The sequence below is a fragment of the Lutra lutra genome, chromosome 3 (genome assembly GCF_902655055.1).
Source record: "Lutra lutra chromosome 3, mLutLut1.2, whole genome shotgun sequence".
Lineage (NCBI taxonomy): Eukaryota > Metazoa > Chordata > Mammalia > Carnivora > Mustelidae > Lutra > Lutra lutra.
Genome location: NC_062280.1, coordinates 122568509 through 122582642, shown reverse-complemented (window position 1 = coordinate 122582642; position 14134 = coordinate 122568509). Strand labels below are relative to the sequence as shown.

At 35.5% G+C, this 14134-nt stretch overlaps 1 protein-coding gene across 7 annotated transcripts in view; it reads right to left on the bottom strand.

Annotated features, from left to right (window-relative positions):
• Positions 1 to 14134, bottom strand: part of NUP58 (nucleoporin 58) — a 41788-nt gene that overhangs the window by 13015 nt on the left and 14639 nt on the right. For 6 of the 7 annotated variants that reach the window (XM_047722945.1, XM_047722944.1, XM_047722943.1 and 3 more), the window contains 6 exons: positions 10959 to 10983; positions 9794 to 9859; positions 9310 to 9484; positions 4216 to 4295; positions 1831 to 1949; positions 1339 to 1421 (listed from right to left, as the gene is read on the bottom strand). In XM_047722945.1, coding sequence (XP_047578901.1) covers positions 1339 to 1421; positions 1831 to 1949; positions 4216 to 4295; positions 9310 to 9484; positions 9794 to 9859; positions 10959 to 10983 — 548 coding nt within the window. The remainder of the gene's footprint in view (positions 1 to 1338; positions 1422 to 1830; positions 1950 to 4215; positions 4296 to 9309; positions 9485 to 9793; positions 9860 to 10958; positions 10984 to 14134) is intronic. The other variant, XM_047722941.1, reaches the window with a different exon arrangement.

Sequence of the window (14134 nt, the reverse complement as noted above, 5' to 3'; positions counted from 1 at the left end):
TTTGATAAAAATTCTTTAAGACTTTTTTAAGATTTTATGTATCAACTTGAGAAAGGGCTAGGGTGAGAGAGCACAAGAAGAGAGGGCACCAGGAGCAGTGGGAGAAGGAGAAGCAGACTCCCCGCTGAGCAGGGAGCCTGATATGAGACTCAATCCCACCACCTTAGGATCATGACTTGAGCTGAAGGCAGATGCTTAGCTGACTGAGCCACCCAGGCATCCCTAAAACTAAACGATTTAAAAAATTTGGTTTAGAATTTTAAAGATATTAAAGCAAAAGGTCCAAATTATGCTCATTTCAAACATGGTATAATTTAAATGGTTAACTTTTTAAAACATTTATTACCATGAACAGATTAAAATAAAATGAAAACAATGGTAATCTCAAACTTTATTCTACGCAGTTACTAATTTATTTAGACTCCGGTTTGGATACTTAGAATTTTAAAGATTTTTCTAATTATATAACTCCAAGAAAGGATTTAATTATATGTGCCCAACTAGTTGGAAAAAGTATACTTATATTTGGGGCGCGCCTGGGTGGCTCAGTGGATTAAAGCCTCTGCCTTCAGCTCAGGTCATGATCCCAGGGTCCTGGGATCGAGCCCCGCATCGGGCTCTCTGCTCGGCAGGGAGCCTGCTTCCCCCACTCTCTCTCTACATGCCTCTCTTCCTACTTGTGATCTCTGTCTAATAAATAAATAAAATCTTTAAAAAAAAAAAGTATACTTATATTTAACATTCACTTAAATTTTAAAAACTAACATTACATAAGGTACAAAATATTCAGTGACAAATTATTTTATTTTTATTATTTAATAAACACAAATAGTTCCTTGTATTTAAAAGGGAAAAATGTTTAAGTACTTGATGACCAATAAGTATTTAAATTATATGTAAAATTAAAGCAGTGCAAAATGATTTTGCTTACTAAGGATGTTTATTTTCTGTAGTGCTGCTTATAGTGGTATCGATGGAAACAACCTAAATGTCCAACAAAAGAGGATTGGGTAAGGAAACTATACACGTATATACAATGAAATCCTATGTAACTACGAAAAATGATGTTGAAGAAATATATGTATTAACACAGGAAGTTGTTTACAATGTATTACTGAAAAAAGTTAAAATAGCTGATTGCACAGAATACTTGGATCTTTTTGGGGAAAAAATAGATCTGTGATTGTGTCTGAGCATGATTATGGATTATTTTAGTTTTAGTTTTTTTTCACTTACATGTAATTTTAGCTAGTCCTATAATAGGCATGAATGCTCTGCAAATAAATACTTCACTTGGGTCTAGATATACAGATATGTGAACTGGTAATGAAAACTTACCTTTACATTTTCATGAATAGACTGAAGTTGTGCAGCTAAAGCTACAAATGTTTGATAAATTTTCTGCATAGCCATTGACAAATCTATAAAAGAAAATTATATTATCACACAAATATCTATGTAACACAATCAGTATTATTTTTCTGTAACTTGAGTCCAATTTTTGGTACAAAACTACATAAATATTTACATGAATAAGACAAGACAGCACAGTGAGCAGACTGAGAGTGGGTGTCTGCATCAATCAGGGGAAGGGAGGAGGCCCTGAGACTTCTGCCCTGGTTAGCATAGTAACAATTCACAATAATGCACTTATCTATTAGCAGAGAATAAAGATCTAATCAAGGCTTTAAGGAAATTTTCTTACAGCAGCTTAAGACAACTACTAGTAGTTATTCAAAATATCTACTATCTAATAACACCTTAACTTCTCTTACCAAAAAATAGTGCTATCAAAAAAAAAAAAAAAAATCACCACAGAAAGTATGTTACCTTGAGGAGTTATATGTGAGTTATTCGCTTGAGTGGCAAGATGGTTTTCTAGTTCTTCAATCTGCTGTCTGTACTGCTGAAGCTGTACCTCAAACTGCTGAACCAAGATTCTGAAGTAGCTACACGAAAACATTTACAGAGTCAGATAGAAGTTTTAAAAATATTCCTTTCCTTACATTCAAAATACCAAATAAATATATGCCCCCATTTAAGTAGGCCTTTGACTTAGTCCGACAACCTAATGACAGAGCACAGATATTACTGAAAGAAAAACTAACAGGTTATCACAAATAGATGCACAGCCTTACTCTAATCATGAAAAATCCCAATTAAGGGATAATCTACAAAGTAGCTTTATATTCTTTAAAAGAATCAGGGTCATGAAAGACAAATAAAGATTGAATAACTGGGGCGCCTGGGTGGCTCGACTGTTAAGCGTCTGCCTTCTGCTCAGGTCACGATCCCAGGTTCCTGGGATCAAGCCCTACATTGGGCTCCCTGCTTGGCGGTAGGGCTGCTTCTCCCTCTCCCACCGCCCCTGACTGTGCCCTCTCTCACTGTGTCCGTCTCTGTCAAATAAATAAATAAAATCTTAAAAAAACAAAACAAAACAAAACTGAATAACTGTTACAGACTGGGAGGGATCAAGGAGAAATAACAACTAAATGCAAAGTGAATAAGATCCTGGAATCGGAAAAGTACACTGGTAGAAAACAGATCAGATCCTGGAAAAGAAAAAGCACTTTAGTGGCAAAGTCAATAAAATTCAAGTAATTTCTGTAGCTTGGTTAACAATATCATGCCTATACTAATTTTCTATTCTTGGTTAATCTCCTATTCTTGGTGGTTACACGGTATGTATGTTAATGTTAAGGTTGGCAAGGTAAGGGAAATAAGGAAATTCTTTGTACTACCATTTTTGCAGGTTTTTTTAAGGTTTAAAATAAGTTCAAAATAAGAAGTTTTTTTAAAAGAGTGCAACTGTCAACCAGATTTTACAAGGAAGCACTTAAGGTTCTTATAATCTGAAAACACTATAGTGTTTACAGAAAGAATGTGTAGTACTACTAGTATTCTGATAAATTCAAACAGAGAATGCTACTAGAAAGATAAAAATAGATAAAAATAAATAGCATGCGAAGCAAGCTGAATGTTATTCTGTAAGAAATGGAGAACTATAAAAGCTTTTTGCAGTGGAAAATGATACAATTCACCCATTTTAAAACTAGTTCTGATGGCAGCATGGAGAACAAGACAGAGGGATAAAATATTAGAGGCAGTCCAGTGAGAAAGCACAGACCATGCCAATCTGAATAAGAGGAGCATCACTATCCTTGTTAATTTCCTAATTTTGATCACTGAACTGTGGTTATGTAACAGAATATTACATTTAAGGAATACAAACTAAAATACTTTAACATAAAGGACATCATGTCTGCAAATAACTCAAACTGTTCAGGGGTAAAAATATGTATATACAGATAAAGAGCAAAGGAACAAAACATATACAGTAAAAATATTAACATGTAAGGAAACCGGATAAAAGATATATGGGAATTCTTTGTTTTACCCTTGAAACTTCTCTATAAGCCTGAAATTATATCTAATAAAAAGTTAAAAGGGAAAGTGAGGGATCAGAAGTCAGACAGACCTATACCACTCACAAGCTCAGGGCTTCACCTCCTCATGCCTCAGGCTCCTCATCTCTAAGAATGGAATAACAACTGTAAAGGTTTTGTGGAAAATGAGATAAAGCAGGTGAAGTGCTAAGCATACCGCTAGGCATATGGTAAGCATCTGATAAATATTAGCTATTATTATCTCTAACAACACAAAAGGATATAAAGAAGAGACAAGCTAGAGATCACATGGCAACTTCACAAATACACAACCAAGGTAATGAGATTACGGATGAATTTTTTTCAATTTTAACTTATCTACATTTTCTAATTGCTCTTCCTGAAGACTTATTGCCTATGTGAACAAAACATTTTAAGCAAATAAGTAAAAGGGCTCAACTATTTCTAGAATGCCCTCTTTTAAGAAGGGACTATCATAAAATTATTTTTAAATTAAAAAGTCCTTATTGGTAAAATAGAAGATTCTACTACCTGCAAAATTTAATATAGCGGAATAGGCCCCGTAGGTAACAGGTAAATAAAGTATAACTGCATAATAGTGGTTAAAAGCTTACATCTTAGCTGTTAGTTGCCCTCCAATAAAATGAAGGTAAGAACTGCCTTCTTAGGATTATTATGAGAATTAAATGGAGAAATCCATGTTAAGTGCTTATTAACCCAGGTTTGCTACAGACTAAACTAAAAATTCTTAGCCCGTGTATTGGATTGTTTTGCTTTCTTAAAGTGAGAAAATCCAGTAACTTACTCAGCAGGAGCTGTGTTTTCATGTTGGAGTCCAGGTGGTGTTTTCTGGGTTCTTAAAGCTATTTCAGCATTCTTTAACTCCTAATAAATCAGAGGTTTTTAAAAAACAAAAAACAAACAAACAAAAAAAGTTAAAAAAAAAAAAAACAATTTTCGCTGGACTGAAATTTCAAACAATGCCACACACGTTATGAGAACATGCTATATTTAACCTGCTTTACAAGTTGCTAAAACCTCTTCCCAAACAAGACAAAGTACATATTTAAAAAAACTATGATAAATTTATAATGACTTGCTGATCTATTTTAACAACTATGGACTTCAGGGTGCCTCGGTGTCTAGGTCAGTTAAGCGACTGCCTTCGGATCAGGTCATGATCCCAGGGTTCTGGGATTGAGTCCCACACTGGGCTCCTTGCTCAGCCTGCTTCTCTCTCTGCCTGCCACTACCCCTGCTTATGCTCCCTCTTTCTGACAAATAAATAAAATCTTAAAAAAAAAAAAGAACTATGGACTTCTGTAAAATTCATGAAGTTAATTCATCTACAGCAAAAGACTGCTATTATTTAAAAATCTTTAATATACAAATATAGAAAATGCTGTTTTAAAAAAGCAAGGTAGCAAGAGTAATAATGTCGAGGCTGATGTAGCAGCAGTTAAAATTCTGGTAACCTACTATGAACCAAGCACTATGCTAAAAGGCTTTATGTGTACTATATCATGGTCTATCCCTAATAACAAGCTTCTAATCTACATGACATCCCCCTTGTGACATCTCCCTAATAGCAATGAAGAGGAGAATTTACAAGGACATGAGGTAACTTGTCCAGACCCATGTAGCTGGAATACCTGAGAACTGTATCAAAGCAGCCCTGTTTTAAAGTTTATACACTTAACCATTCTTATATTGCCTCCTATTGTTCTTTAGTGCAATTCCAATCTTTTAACCAGTGTTTTTTCAAGACTGATATTCTGGTTTTACCACATTACATCCCACTCTGCTAACACCTCACTGATTTTCAATCTCTAAGTTCTCTTACTTAAAAAAAAAAAAGTACGTTAACTTTATATTCCCTGCAGAAAGCTCTTGCCCTCATTTTACTGTCAAACTAAGTCTCTAACAGTCTCTACCGTTCTTTCCACTTCCTTTTTCACTTTTTTTTTTAAGATTTTATTTATTTATAGACAGAGATCACAAGTAGGCAGAGAGGCAGGCAAAGAAAGAGAGGAGGAAGCAGGCTCCCTGCTGAGCAGAGAGCCGGACATGGGGCTCAATCCCAGGACCCTGGGATCATGACCTGAGCTGAAGGCAGAGGCTTTAACCCACTGAGACACCCAGGCGCCCTCCTTTTCACTCTTCATCTCAGTCTTCCATCCTATCTGACTTCAGGACAAATGCCCTGGAGGGCTCTGGACTATTAACTCTGAACCCTGCCTACCTCTTGCCAGGCCAAGACTCATAATCAGTGCTTCTATGATACCAAACTACTTAAACATCATCAAACATACCTATTTCATGGCTCCATTCCTCTGCTTGGTAGTCTACCAGCCCAGTAACACTCATGTTCAAGATTCAGCACAAAGGTATCCTAACTCTGGACAGATGATAAAAGTGCCCACTTGAGCCCTTTGTGCCTCTATCATACCATGTCCCTGGAACATGTTACCCAATTGATTTAACTCACTCTCCCTAGCATATTTTAAGTCTTTGAACACTAGTGCTCTGTAACAGATCCTTAAAAATGCTCACTGACTACGTGTAACCTCAACAAACCACTGACACCTGCCCTACTCAAAAAGAAGAAATTTTAAATACTTAAACTCTTAATTAAACTCTTGAGTTATGTTACCAAAAAATTAAGAATTTAAGAGACTTTGCTTCCATAAGGTTCTGGTCTTTGCGATCACAACACTGTTCCTCAGAATTGCCTGTTATTTCCCAAAAAGGTTTTCTTTGAAGAAAACCTTTTAGGGTTAAAGAATACTGATAACTACCTCACTAAGGGAGTAAGAATATTTTCTTAATTGATAATTCACTAAACTGAGGGTAGAGCAGTAATTCCTGAATTAGAAGTAAGAATCTTAGATCAAATTTCTTTGATGTCGGGGCTGCCTGGGTGGCTCAGTGGGTTAAGGCCTCTGCCTTCAGCTCAGGTCATGATCCCAGGGTCCTGGGATCGAGCCCCGCATCGGGCTCTCTGTTCAGCAGGGAGCCTGCTTCCTCCTCTCTCTCTGCCTGCCTCTCTGCCTACTTGTGATCTCTGTCTGTCAAATAAATAAATAAAACCTTTAAAAAAAAAATTTCTTTGATGTCACCTGTAAAAATTTTCTAAACTTGATTTAGAAGACTTTTTTCTTATGAAAACATTCTTTGACTCATCCTCTTCTTTTTTTTGCCACCATTATACTCCACCCAATCTTTTTATCATTTCATTTGCACAACTAGTCTTTTAGTATCTTTGGGGATGGGTTTTTATCTCTGAAAGACTATTAACAAGTCTGGTACATAAAAAGTATTCAATTCTGGGGCACCTGGGTGGCTCAGTGGGTTAAAGCCTCTGCCTTCGGCTCCGGTCATGATCTCAGGGTCCTGGGATTGAACCCCACATTGGGCTCTCTGCTCAGCGGGGAGGCAGCTTCTCCCCCTCTCTCTCTGCCTGCCCCTCTGCCTACTTGTGATCTCTGTCAAATTAATAAATAAAATCTTTTTTAAAAAGGTATTCAGGGGCGCCTGGGAGGCTCAGTGGGTTAAAGCCTCTGCCTTCGGCTCAGGTCATGATCTCAGGGGCCTGGGATTGAGCTCCGCGTCGGGCTCTCTGCTCAGCAGGGAGCCTGCTTCCTCCTCTCTCTCTGCCTGCCTCTCTGCCCTACTTGTGATCTCTCTGTCAAATAAATAAATAAAATCTTATAAATAAATAAATAAATAAATAAATAAAGGTATTCAACAAATATTTATGAATGGACTCATCTAGTGCTAGAGTTACAGTGAATCCCATTATAGCATTCATTTCTCTTTTTCTTGAGTTTACCTCCTCTATTACTGTGCTAATGTCCCTTCCCATATAATTTAATACATTTCACATGAAATTCGTAATTTCATGTAATGTTTAATCAGAATCTAAACATTGTCCACTGTCTAAAAGCGTAACATTTCCTTCCTCCTAGAAAGATGATACAAACATATCTGATGATGTATACAGAAGGAATAAGTAGAAAAGAAACATGGGAGAATACATTAATCATATTTAACTGAAGTTTGTAGGCAATCAGGAAATCTGAAAGCAGAAAATAAAGGCTTTGAATTCCTCTTAAATTTCATAGTTTAGAATAGCTACTTAATAACACATTTTTATTAAAAATATCACAAAGTATTCTCTAATAGTTGACTTGAAGACACATAAGCACATACAAACTTCTAATTTTAAATCAAGTAAATCCTAGGTATTTAATGTACAGCACAGTGACTATAGTTAATAATACTGTATTGTATATTTGCAAGTTGCCAGGAGAGTAGATCCTGAAAGTTCTCATATCAACAGGAAAAGTTTTTTTGCCTAAGTATAGTAGTAGATATTAACCAGATTTTTTGGGTCATTTTGCAATATATACAAATATTGAATCATTACATTGCACACCTGAAACTAATATAGTTTTATATGTCAATGATATTTCAATAAAAAAGGACATATAAGCACTTTTCGAATTTGTACTTAACGTAGTATCACTTTATTTATGAAGAGCATAGCACTCTGATAAGCCCATGTTTTTTTGTTTTTTTCAAGATTTTATTTATTTATTTAACAGACAGAGATCACAAGTAGGCAGAGAGGCAGGCAGAGAGAGGAAGGGAAGCAGGCTCCCTGGTGAGCAGAGAGCCTGCTGCGGGGCTCGATCCCAGGACCCTGGGATTATGACCTCAGCCAAAGGCAGAGGCTTTAACCCACTGAGCCACCCAGGTACCCCTAAGCCCATGTTTTAAAAAGGCGTATCACAGGGGCATCCGGGTGGTGCAGGTATCATGAGATCGAGCCCCACACTGGGTTCCCTGCTGAGTATAGAGTCTGCTGGAGATTCTCTGCCCCTCTCCCTCTGCCCCTCCCACTGGTGAGCGAGTGTCCTCTAAAAAATAAATAAATCTTTAAAAAGGTGTTTCACATAAAGTTCTTTAACAGATGAGAGAAAACTTTAGGGAAAGATTTCTAGACTGCCATGATCCAAAGAAGTATATTTTATAATTGTGAAATATAAAACAAATCATCTACCATCATTCTTCCCCAACAATGTAGGTAAGAACAATGTATTACATATTTTACATATATTATACCATAGAAAGAAGAAACAAGTACACATGAATGGCAAAAAACATGAGCCTCATTAACATTTTTAACTAAGACATAAAACTGGCAAGTCATCAGAATTTTTAATACTTAAAAAGCATAATATAGTTTTTATTTAATGGCTGACAAATTTTTTAAAACATTATTTTTCTGCCTCGCTTGTATGATATAGCAATTTAGCCAGCAAGTACTCTTAGGAAACAAACTAGTTAAGAGTATCAACTCTTCCACTTATTGACAAACTCCTCCATTTATTAACAACCTCTCTGCCCATATTCTTATTTATATAACAAAGATAAGATGGCCTAACTCATAGAGTTGTCATGAAAACTAAACTGGACTAATATAAATTGCTTAAAATACTGCCTCATAAATAATAAGAACTCAATACAAACTAGTGACTACTATTATCATAGCAACTTAAAAGTACTCAAGCTAGGGCTCCTGGGTGGTTCAGTTGGTCAAGCGACTGCCTTCGGCTCAGGTCTTGATCCTGAAATCCGAGATTGAGTCCTGCAACTGACTCCCTGCTCAGCAAGGGATGTGCTTCTCCCTTTGACCCTCCCCCTTCTCATGCTCTCTTTTTCTCTCTCTCTCTCTCTCATCCTCTCTCAAATAAATAAAATCTTTTCTTAAAAAGTACACATGCTATACAGTTTTCTTACAGTGTATCTGTATCAAGTCTTATAACCTATAATAATTTCTACTTAAATAAAACAAAACAAAACTCTACAATAAAATTACTGTAAGCTAGTTTACCTGAGCAGTTTCTATTTTCAACTTGTCAATATTGAGGGTGTTCCTCTGTAATCCACTGGCAGCCAGTGACAGAAGCTGCTTCAGAGCTTTAATATCTTCTTGTACTTTAAGCATGGCTTTTGAAGACATTCTACTAATTTCTTCTTGCACCTGTTTCTGTTCCTTCACAAATTTCCTAAAAAGATACATAAAACGAATTCTAAAAAAATACACCTTTGGTTTCCTACAGGAAAAAAGTACATCTACTATAGGCTGGTCAGAGTCCTAGTGCTTTAAAAAGGAAATATTAAAAATTCATCCACAGTTCACATGCTTTTTTCAGAATGACAGTAACAGAATTTTAATTCCCATTATTCTGCTTTGTTTATAAAAATATTAAAATTTTTACCCGTTAAAATGTTTAAGAGGAAGAAGAGATGTTCCCCTTAAAATAGATTCTAACATTCTTCAACATGATATATCTAATTACATTTGACACACTTACTGGAGGTTTTCAACATCCTGGCAGATGACAGGAGGTAGATTTTCATCCTTCAGTGCTTTACTATCCCTAAGAAAAATGCCACAGATATATCAAAGCCATTGAGGTTATAAAAAGCTGACAGCTGAGTTCCACTACATAAGTGTTAAAAGGGAGGAAGTTAAACAAATATCCCCATTTATAGCTCTCATGGTTGATTTCAAATCTCTTTATAAAAAACTGTTGTTTCCTGACCTTTAAAGTAGCTTTAAGAATTCATCTGACAGGGAGATTTCTAAAAAGACTGGCATCTATCATAAGTACGCATAAATGCATCTGACCAAATGTTTAAGAAAAAAATTAGAAAATACAAAAGATTAAATATTGAACTAAGTTCCCCTGGCTCAAAAATTCTATAACTGACCTTTTATTCGGTTCAAAAATATTAAAGCATTCATTAAAGAAAGTCTACAAACTTCTCATAATGAGATGCTCATTATATTTTACTTGATTTTTATAATTCAATTTATTCTTCAACAAAATAAAACCTAGGGATAGGCTAAGGGAATCATAAATATTTAATGAGGATAGGAATAGGTGAAATTTGGCATGCTGTAATGTAATTATGAGTTAAATTTCAGTCACAGATCTGCTACTACTTCCTTGATAGAACCCTAAGCAAACCTCAGTCTCTTCCAGCTTTCTCATTTATGTAATAGGGCTAAAATATACGTAAGGTATTTTGAAGGCATGAACTTGATCATTTATTTACAAATGTCTTATCTAATGTAATACAAATTAGGTGAGAAAATATAAGTGGTAGTAAAAATACTGATATTCAAACCTATATGATTATATGGAGGCTTCTCTCCCTCTTCATCATCAGAAAATGAATGGGACTGATATAGTAGTTTATATATAAAAGGTATATATACGTAAAACTGAGCATAAAGTATTCCAGAAAGAATTGGTTATAAACTTTCCTAATGATTAAAAATTAAAGATCTGACCTTCCAAAATCTTTCCAGAGCATATGTTTATTATTTTATTTTAGACGAAAACTGATTCAAAGAATTTTTCTTCTAAATGTCTATATAGTTTCATTTACTTCCAATGATACCACCTGCCTATAAATTAACAAACAAAATTCTTCAAATAAAATACTTTAAAAGTTAAATTGTAAACTTACTCTGGTCTTGTTCCTGTTTTATCACCTAGAAAATTCAAGAAGCTTTATGTAAAAAACAGGTTATTTAGCAATGTATTCCAAATTCAAGTTTTAATATAACACAAACTTAAGTATAAACAGAAACTTCTAAGCATTTTACAGACAGACTCTTAGACATCATGTGAGGTCACTTGTCACAAACTCCAAACACAACATACTATGGGGACATGTTTGTATACACATAAACAGATAGTTACGTAGCTGATTTGTATCTATTTCTTTCAAGGGCAAGAATCTTCCTCTTTCAACTATCATCTGTGAAAAATATTCTTGCTTAGCACAGTTTACCTCCTGCAAGTTCTACTTGATGCTTTCTTAGGTTCTATCAGTTTAGAATACTAAAATATGTCAGACTACCTGGATGTCTCTAAATATTTTACAAAAGTAGCAATTTTTTTAAGAGGATGCTTTTAATGTGAGCAGATATATCAACAACTTTCTCATGAACACCTATTTAGTGGTTATCCTTATTAGTGTATGTCTAAAAGTAGAAAAGTAAAAATGCTCCGTCAGCAAAATGCAGTGACTCACTTTCTGCTTTTCCAGAATTTATTTCACACTGCAAAATAAGACCTGCTTAATTAAGAAAATACAGGAACACACAAAACTTCATCCCATCAGAGAACCTAATGGTTCCTCTTTCAACCTGTTTTGGCACTTACACACACACTTTTAAATGTGATCAGGATGACCGTAAGTTATGTTAACATATTTTCTCAGGATGTTGTAATTAAGTCTTTTTCATGTCACTTAACATGATTTTATATGACCACAGAATACTGATGACATAGCTGTATCAGAACCTTTATGCACAACCCTCTTAACATATAAGCATTTACTATATAAACAATGCTGCTACAGTCAATGTCTTTATCTCCAAATACTTGTGCATGACTTTATTTGTATTAAAAAAAAAAGAGGAATTTATAGGTCAAAGATTACATCAAGGAAAGCTGACGTATTATCAAGCTGATCCTTTAAAACAACTGTTCCAATTTATCTTCCCACCTACTATGAATAAGTAATTTTTCCATCACACCCTCAACAACAATGTACATTTTTCTAAAACAATCACTGCCTGTACATAGGTGAAAAATGCCACTTCATTATAATCTAAATTCATATTTCTGACAGTACTAAGTAAAACATTTCAAATATTCATTAGACAAGCCTATTTCTCCCTTAGTGAATGGTCTATCCAGGCTATTTGTTCATCTCTGAGGTATGTTTCTCACTGACTTCTAAGAGCTATTTCAACATTAAGCATATTAATTGTGTCATACATATACTTTATGTGTCTATTTCTAAAATGAGACCCTAATTTTAAGATACATCTCAATTTCGGATGTTAAAATGTGAAAAAAAAAAAAAAGTATCTAAACATCAAGTATTTTACTTCCAATCTGTCATTTACCTTTTGCCTTTGTCCATAGGGTTTCTTTTGTTTACTTTGTTTAGTTTTTAATCTAACTATAATTTATTTTTCCTTACTTTGTATTTTGATATTTCTCTTTCATAGCTTAACATTTCTGAAATTGGTATCCATGTTCTACAGATGGAAGCCTTTGATTGGATGAGACACAGTAAGATAAAGCAGGGATTTAATTTTTTTCCCACAGACTTCAACTTTTTTATTCATTAACATACTATTTTGCTCTTTCTTTGATATTCCACTTTTATTATATTTACAGAAGTTTATATACACACAAACCTGCGTATATAAAACTTAGGCCTGTTTTTAGCCTACCGTGGGCCCTGACTAGTCCATCTAGCTTTGCATCTATAATACCTGTGGACTTCTATAAAAGCTCGCTGTCAGGGACGCCTGGGTGGCTCAGTTGGTTAAGCAGCTGCCTTCGGCTCAGGTCATGATCCCAGCGTCCTGGGATCGAGTCCCACATCGGGCTCCTTGTTTGGCGGGGAGCCTGCTTCTCCCTCTGCCTCTGCCTGCCATTCTGTCTGCCTGTGCTCGCTCGCTCTCCTCTCTCTCTGACAAATAAATAAAATCTTTTTAAAAAAAAAAAAAAAAAAAAAAAGCTCGCTGTCAGCACTCCACCTCTGTTCCTGCCCTCCTGCACATTATCTTCCACATGGCTGCCAGAATGCTCTTCTTCAAACACATATCTCATGTCATATTATTCACATCAAAACCCTAGTAGGTCTCAACTGTCCTCCGTGTAATTACAAAACTCTTTAAGATGACACACACGGCCCTTCCCTTTATGACATCTGGAATCTGATCTTCCCATGCTGCAGCTCACTAGTTTTCCAGCAGTTCTTCAAAAGAGTAAAGATCATCCTTGTCTCTAGATCTTACTCCATGCTGCCCCCACTTACAGAACATTGCTTCCTACCTCTCTTCATCTATCAAACCCAATACAGCAGGTCCAGGCTAACTGATGCAGCTGCTAGGGAAACAGAGAAATCCTTTAGATTAATAAAGAACCCCTTGACACGTATAGCAGGTTAAAAGGAACTGGATGTGGTATATCAGGTCATGTGCACTTATTCTACATACTCCTTTTGTTCAACTCTGAGGCACAACACGAGAGGAAGACAATGGAAGGTGGAGGGGGGGGGGGCTAAGGGAGATTAACTCCTTATATTTCTCTTACTCCTTTGCCTCAATCAGGTCTTTCACGTGGAGCCTAAAAACAATTACAATAAAGAAAGAACCAGTTTCATAATTTTTTTTTAATTTTATTTTTAGAACCAGTTTCATAATTAAAATCAAAGTAGTTCAAGGGTACCAGACTGCTTCAGCTGATCAAAAAAATAAGCTGCTAAAACATCTAAGATTATTTCTTCTAATTTTGATGCGGCTACAAACAAAACTAAGTAAAAACAAGAGACAGACCCCTATGCTTAAAAATCAATTTTCGGGGCACCTGAGTGGCTCAGTTGTTAAGCATCTGCCTTCAGCTCAAGTCATGATCCACGGTCCTGGGATCAAGCCCTGCAGCAGGCTCCCGGCTCAGCAGGAAGCCTGCTTCTCCCTCTCCCACCTCCCCACTTGTATTCCCTCTCTAGCTATCTCTTCCTCTCTGTCAAATAAAATTTAAAAAAAAAAAAAAAAGGTAAAATAAAATAAAAATCAATTTTCATTCAAAGTTATCCTAAATTTTCTAAGTTTAAAA